Source organism: Equus quagga, chromosome 12, assembly GCF_021613505.1.
Source record: "Equus quagga isolate Etosha38 chromosome 12, UCLA_HA_Equagga_1.0, whole genome shotgun sequence".
Lineage (NCBI taxonomy): Eukaryota > Metazoa > Chordata > Mammalia > Perissodactyla > Equidae > Equus > Equus quagga.
In genome coordinates this window covers 60,785,278-60,792,575 of record NC_060278.1, presented here as the reverse complement: position 1 = coordinate 60,792,575, position 7,298 = coordinate 60,785,278, and the positions used below count along the sequence as shown (strand labels likewise).

The window sequence follows — 7,298 nt, the reverse complement described above, 5'->3', positions numbered from 1 at the left end:
TGTGTGTGTGTGTGTGTGTGTGTGTGTGTGTGTGTGTGTGTAGGAGAGGTTTTCTTTGAGCACTGGTCTATGCCTGGCACTGTGGTGGATGTTAACATACATTCTGATTTCTCTGAGCCCCATGTAACCTCTGTGACCTTTGTCTCATTTGAAGAGTAGATTGCCTCTCTGTTGGAGAACTGAAATGAGGATCAAATATGATTATATATATATGTGTGTGCACGCACAACACATTTATGTAAAAATGTACAGTGCTAATTCTTTAGACTTTATTTCTTAGAGCAGTTTTAGATTCATGGTAAAATGGAGTGGAAGGTACAGAGATTTCCCATACACCCCCTGTCCCCACACTGCAGGCCTGCTCTCCTCTCCCTCATCCCCGGGGATAGAGCATCATGCCCCTGGGACTCCTCAGTGACCAGTCCAGAGCGTCACACAGAAGGCCATCCAAGGGCCCTTGCCTCCTGGAGAGTTGGTGTGGCTCTGCCATATTGTGGCACAGACAGAAACCTGCAGTAACCCTCCCTTCACCCCACTCCTGGGCTCCCTCAATCTGCAGGTGGATGCCTTACCTTTGGGGGTGGTTTCCGAGGCATTAAGGGCTCCCTGAATGACTGCCTGGGCCTCAGAGTTCTTTTTCTTCAGGAAGTCTATGGTTTCTCGCAAATCCAGCAGCTCAGTGTCCTGAGCGAGAAACGAAAATGGTGTCCTTAGTTGGGACTGGGAGCACCTAGCATGGGCCGGGCACTGGAATTCACCAGAGCTGATGGAGGAGAGCTCGAATGGGGACAACTGTGTCGAGGGGCAGGATGAGAATTCAGGGTGACAGGGAGGGCGTGAGGAGCTGGCACCGAGGAGGGAGGAGGTCAGCCATGGCCTGTGTGTCCAGGAGAACCCCTCCCTGGGTCCATCCCCACCCACCCCCCATCCAGGCCCCACACCTTCTCCTCTGCTGTCTCTGCCAGGTGTCGCAGACGAGATGTCATATTCACCAGGCTCTGCTCGAAAGCTGCCACCAGGTTAGCCTGAAACAGACACAGGAGGAGCTTCCAAGGCTGCCTGAGGCCTGGGGAGACGAGGATTGATGGAGAGGTCGCTTCAGCTGATCTCCTGTCTCAAAGCTGGGCGCTGCCCACAGACCTCTCGGTGTTTTTAAGTATCGTTCTCCCTGAGCAGACAAGGTGCCCTCAGACCCATTCCCGGCCTGAAGAAGTTTCCTGGGTGGGACCAGCTTCTTCAATGATACAGTGTTACAGATAGCACGAGGGCAAGTTTCTGGGGGCTCTTGGACCTGCGGCCAGGCACTCATCATGCACTAGAGCTGGGACTGTCCCTCTGTTCGATGGGAGGGCCATAGCCTTGGGGTTGTGCCTGTCTTCTTGGTCTAACTCCTCTGATGTCTAGCTGGCTGGCCTCCAGGACCCAAACCGCCTCCCAGGAGAAACTGGCACATTTTTCCAGCTCCGCCCCCAGGTGGTCCTTGCTTCTCAACTCGTTCCCATTGCTCCTCATTCCTGGCTTCTTCAGCCCACTGTGCAGGGCTGGAGAGAAGCAGCCCAAGGAACATCAGGGCATCCCACAGTCGGCCACTAGATGTCAGATCTGTATCGTGGGTAGAGGATGCCCAGGACCTGGAGTTAAGAGGAGGCTGGGTACAGGCGCTTTGTGGAGAGGTGGGCAGAGCGTGGCTGCAGCCCTGGCTATCCAACGGGCAGCAAGGTGTGCCGGAAGGGTGAAGGGACAGAGGCATGGGGCTACAGAGGGGACACTTGGGGACAGAGAAATAGCCACGAGGGGAGGGCGTCTGAGCAGGCTGGTGATCCTAGCAGGAAGTGATGGACACATTCTGAGCAGGTCCTTCATATGGAGCCCCAGGACACCTGTGACACTCGCACTGCCTCCCAGTGGCTAATGACCTCCCTCCCTGTTGGGTCAACTCCAGTTTTCACCCATTGCCCTTGAAACATGCCCGGAGGCTGCTCCCCCTGACCGTGGCTGGCGGCAATCGCTTTGGTCCTACGTGAGCCCTCTCCCACTTGTACTGCAGATGTCAGGCCTGGGCCCCCGGGCTCACCTGTCGTGACCCTGGGCACGTCCCTTTCACCCACTGTATGGGGAACTCCCACCTTCTGGCCTCAAGTTGGCTCCTCTTTGCTTCTCCACATCCCGCACGTCTGCAGACAGACTGATCCTGTCCTGGAAATCCACGACTGAGACCCCGAGACCCCGGCTTCCGTGTGCTTGTCTGTGCTGCTTTTCTCCCTGGGCTCCCTTTACAGATCTGGGTGGGCTCTCCCTGTCCCTCCTCTGAACCTCCCCCAGCCCTCAACCCCACAGGGAGCCTATCAGAGCGCAGGGCAGAGTGGTGGTGCTCAGAGAGGCTGGCCTTTGGGAGAGGAAGTGGTCCGGGCTCTTCCCTCTCTGAGGGTGGGCAACTGGGAAGTTCCACGGACCATGACCAAAGCCCACTGTGGAATCGGGGGTCCTGAGGTGAGCCACAGACCTTCCTGGTCCTGGCCTCACGTCTCCTGCTGGAGGGCAGGGCTCTGACCCTCAGCAAGACTCTGCCTCTCAAATTCAGAACCCGTCAGTTCTGGGCGTTTGGTTTGTTTTCTGTTAGCCAAAGGAACTTCCTGTTCTAAGAAAAATCTCCCTCTAAATCCATTCTCCTGGCCCTCGCCCAGCCTCGACAGCACGAAGGCTGACAGATTGCAGCGTAAATGAATCAGACACACTAATGTTCTCTGCCTCCCTGGCGCCTCTCCCCCCAGCATCTCCCAGACATCAATTTCCTGGGGTGTGCAGGACATGACCCAGGCCACCAGCCGTGGCGGGTGGGGTGCAAGGGAGAGAAGAGATGGTTCTTGTTTATATTATAATTCTTGTGGGTCCCCGAGAGGGAAAACAGTGCTGGCCACGAGCTTCAAACAAACGGGCGAGTACACGACTTATGAACTGAGCGTCTGGGAAGAGGGAGTCACCAGGGAACTGCTGTTGAAGTATGCTGGACACAGGCAAAGGCTTGGTGAACGTCCTCCACTCGGCTCCAGGGGAGACCCCGGACCTGATGGCCGGGTCCCCAGAGAGGAAGGGAAGAGAGAAAACCAGGAACCACCGCGGAAATTGCAGACACGTTACTTCTGTGCGAACCCTTGGAAACTGCCGCAGATCCGGCTCAGCTGTTGTTTACAGCTTCAGGGGAAAATGGTTCTTGTGTTCTCAGTTTGCAACTTGGTCACCGGGGACAGACGGCCACAGCCCGTTAGAGGAGGTGGCTTCACTCCTCCCCACCTCACGGGGGGAAGAACCAAGGACTACAGAAAGAAGAGACCCACTCTAGAGGGACGTCCTGTGGGCAGGTGGGGGGCAGGGACAACAGATTCTGGCTCCCAACCTGAGGCGGAGGTCACTTCTGCCAACGGCCCACGGAGGCTGCTAGAAAAGGCAGCTGTGAGTGGCGAAGTTGGACTAGAAGGGGAGTGGGCTTCCTAAGTGGTGTCACGGTCAGCACACCGAATTCTAACAACCAGTCCTGTGCCTGCCCAGGGAGGTGGCGTGAACGATGATGTGCACACACCCCAGGGCAGTGGCAAAGGATTCTGAGGGCTCTGTGATTATAATCCAGAACTACTTCTATCCGTGGCCAATGGCAAGGGTGTTTTTACCTCCATGTAGAACCACTGAAAATGTTTAGGGAGTTCAATGACCATCAGACGTGAACCAATCCATACCTATTAATTAGGCTGGGGGCACATTGGTTCTTTATCAAAATCGAAACTTGGAGAAGGCGAAGCCAACCCCAAAATACTCTGTGGCAGAGCATGAACAGGACCCGCTCACTCGGAATCTAAGGCTGGGGATGCCTCATGAGAGAATTCTCCTCCTCTGGCTGAACGCATCTGACTCACGGCCAGAGCCACTGCCCTGGGCCTCCCCACTTCACGGCACTCACGTTGGCAGACAGTTGAGACGTCAGCGTGGCCACCTTTTCCTGGGATGACTCCAGTTCCCTACGAAGCTTCCGGATTTGCTGTGAAAGCAAGAGAAATACAAGCTTGCGGCGGCAGAAGGAAGTGTCAGCCTTGGGAGGGAAACGGGGTGCGGTGGCGTTAACAAGCAGAGACACGGGCTTTGCACCCTACCTCAGATTGCATCCTCTCCTCAGCCTGAAGGAGCACAGGAGAGAAAGGGAGAGAAAGGAGGCAGTTACCACGGGGGGAAGGAGCCAGGCCCAGAGGCAGGCAGAGAACTGGAAGAAGTGACTCAGGTGCGAAGACTCTTTCCCGCCCCTGGCTCCTCACGAGACCGGCTCAGACCCTGCCCTAGGGTTTCTGTAACGCAGTTCTCTGCCAAGGAGGCTGGGCAATGAGGCTGGTTGATCTGAAGACTAACCCTTACTGCCATCAACTTGAAGGGGGAAAGAATTAGGGGCAGAGCAAACCTAAGAATCACGTTATACCCGACAGCCAGATGCAGTGCCCGGTGCCCCGCAAGGAACCCTTGGGAAATTCTGGGTACCGCCAGGGTCTGGAGTCCTAGAGACTGCACGTCGCCGTCCCACTTACCATGGCACAGAATGGGCTCCATGACAAGGGGACTGTCCATTTTTCAAAAGAGGGGACAAAAGGCACTGGAGTTGCTCGGGTGTTGGTGGCGAGGCCAGAAAGACCACTGAGGAACCAAGCGCCCAACCAAGTGCTCCCAGTTCTAGGTGCCTGCCGCCCCCACCCCAGAACACGGACGGAACGAAGAGACAGCGTGTCCCCACCCCCACCCGGTCAAGGTTCTAGGGCGCAGAGCAGCAGCGGGGGAGGGGGAGGGGAGGAGAAGTTAAGGCTCTTACTGAGGAGTAAGTGGAGGAGGCACTGGAGGCCAGGGACAGCACCGAGCCATGAACTGAAAGAGAAGCAGAACGCAAAGGGTTAACAGGATTCCGGGACGAGGATGGGGTCCTGGGAAGAGCCCTAAGGCAGGAGTTCGGATTCTGATTCTGAAGAGCCTCTGGAGTGAACAGAAAGAACAGAACAGGGGACCCAACTGGTATCCCGACAGCCCAGAGCAGGCAGGTCCTGAGGGAGCCAGCCTCCTCCTCCAGGCTCGTTATCTGGCAGCCTGGGCGGGTCCCTCGCTCGGCCTGCTCCAAGGGGCACAAGGGTGAAGGGAGAGGGAAAGGGGACGTTCGTGCGTGGACAGGCGTCGTCTTATCTTCCCAGGCAGGAACACACGTCAGCTGCAGCAGGGGGCCTCGCCTCAGAGCTGCGCAGCGCAAATGCTGCTTGCTGCCTGTGCCGCCTCCCCTCAGCTCTGGGGCACCTGCCGAGGAGGCGGGGACCATTCAGATGAACCAAGCGTCGAAGTGCAAATGCTCGTTCTGAGCACTCAGCAGAGCCACTGAGGGAACGAAAGCCCGTCTGCGAGGAATGAGCGCCCTGAAATCCTAACGGGAGTCTCATCTCCCCGAGAGCCTGGTCTTCCAGGCTCTGACCACTGACGCGCAGAGCACCGCCAACAATCCACAGGGCCCTCCCTGACACCAAGCCCTGGAACACTCTTGAAAGAGGAATGAGACGCCTAATTCTTCTGAAGGACTTAAGAGCTACACCACACCCGAGACGGGGGATGTACTGAGAGACTGTGGGGAGGAGAGATCGCTGCTGGGATGAGGAGGATGGGAGCCATGGCTTCCAGAACATTCTGTGGGGCACCATTTAACCTTCTGTGCTCCGCTGCCCCCAGCCCCAATGGCAGATGCTCCATCCCAAGCCCCAGTGCCAGACGGTGCCACCCAAGGTTTCTGGGCCCCCAGACCCTCCAAAGGGATGGGAAGAAAGAACTGAAATGGCCCCAACTCGATGTCTGTGAATCATAGGTGTGTGTGGTGGTGCGAGTGGTGGGAGTGGAGTGGTGGTGGGTGGGCGGACCCAGCAGAGCTGGAATGAGCGTGAACCGCGCTGGCATGAAGTCTCACCGTCGTCCGTGGGGTCTCGGAAGGATCCTGACCGAATCATTCCCTTGGGTCTCTCGGCCAGGGACAAGGTGCTCCCCATTTGAGAGCCGCTGTACAGCTCGAAGGCCGCCTCGTGGGTGGGGATGCTGTTGGAGCGGGTGATTCTTGGCGTGGTGGCCGCAGTGGGACTCACTGGAAGGACAGAGGGAAGGGGGACAGGAGAAGGAGGGGGAGGGCAGGAGAAGAGGCAGGGTCATCAGCTCTCCGGTCCCTTGGGGAATGGAGCACCAGGAGCATAGGAGGCCATGGTGGGAGGGCAGGAGAGGCGGTGGTGGAGCAGTGGGAGTGTGCAAGCAGCTGGTGGTGAGGACGGGGGCTCTCCCGGGAGAGCTGGGCCTAGTGGAGAGGGACCTGCTGTCTGGAAGAGGGGTGAGCAGCTCCCCTCGCCCTGCCTGCCCCAGAGCTGTTGCGTTTGAATGTCAGGCTGGGGGCCCGGCAGCTTTTCTGAAACCTTCCCATCGCTTGGGTGCACTGATTCTATCGGGATGCTGTGGTTCACTACAATACAACCAGCAGCTCGGGAGGACTGAGGATTCAGACCAAGACTCGGATCTGAATGATGAGAACAAGCCAGCTGGACAAGGGGCTGAGCTATGGGACCACGGGCTTGGCGTTACGGAAGGGAGCAAGACTCTCCCCACAAAGCAGCGTCCTTCTACGTCACTGCTGGGTTCTGAAGCCGCAAGAAATGTGACCCTCTCTGCCCAGCGTTCCCCTGGCTTGAAGGCCAGACAGTCGGAGCAGATGAAGCATCCGGCTAGGCTGTGGAACCCGCTGTGAGGCTGGGCTCAGCCAACTCCGGACTGCCCCGCAGAACCTCTCCCCCGTGCCCCTTGCTGGGGGACAGCCTCCCGGGGCTCACTCCCACACAGAGCCCCACACTGTCCCACTGCCCCCACAGGAGGTGACATCTAGTCTCTCCAGAAAGACCTTCACAGAAGAGAGCTCACGCCTCTCTCTCTCGGCCCTGGATGCTTACAGTGATCACTGTTAGCCCAGCCCCTCAGCCTACCGCGTAAATGCATTCCTGTTTGGTCCTCAGTGGAGACGGAGAACCCTCCATGTAACGGCCCTTCAGGGACCACAAGACCTTTCCGTAAGAATCATTCCCTTCTCTAGGCAAAATGACCCGATTCCTAGTTTTTCCTCAGGTCCCCACAGCCACCCCCAGGCACATCACAGGCCCTGGTGCTTTCCTCACTGCTGTCCTTCACTCACCTGGAAGAGGAGATGATAGGGGGACACTGCGAGGGGACAGCAGGCCTGTCCCAGGCCCCACCCAGACGGGCTC

The 7,298-nt window shown here is 57.6% G+C and overlaps 1 protein-coding gene across 7 annotated transcripts in view; it reads right to left on the bottom strand.

The window, feature by feature from the left end:
- Window positions 1–7,298, bottom strand: part of NAV1 (neuron navigator 1) — a 229,929-nt gene that overhangs the window by 20,978 nt on the left and 201,653 nt on the right. For 4 of the 7 annotated variants that reach the window (XM_046679877.1, XM_046679874.1, XM_046679875.1 and 1 more), the window contains 6 exons: window positions 5,969–6,139; window positions 4,844–4,896; window positions 4,143–4,166; window positions 3,953–4,030; window positions 942–1,025; window positions 573–684 (listed from right to left, as the gene is read on the bottom strand). In XM_046679877.1, coding sequence (XP_046535833.1) covers window positions 573–684; window positions 942–1,025; window positions 3,953–4,030; window positions 4,143–4,166; window positions 4,844–4,896; window positions 5,969–6,139 — 522 coding nt within the window. The remainder of the gene's footprint in view (window positions 1–572; window positions 685–941; window positions 1,026–3,952; window positions 4,031–4,142; window positions 4,167–4,843; window positions 4,897–5,968; window positions 6,140–7,298) is intronic. The other 3 variants (XM_046679876.1, XM_046679878.1, XM_046679879.1) reach the window with 3 other exon arrangements.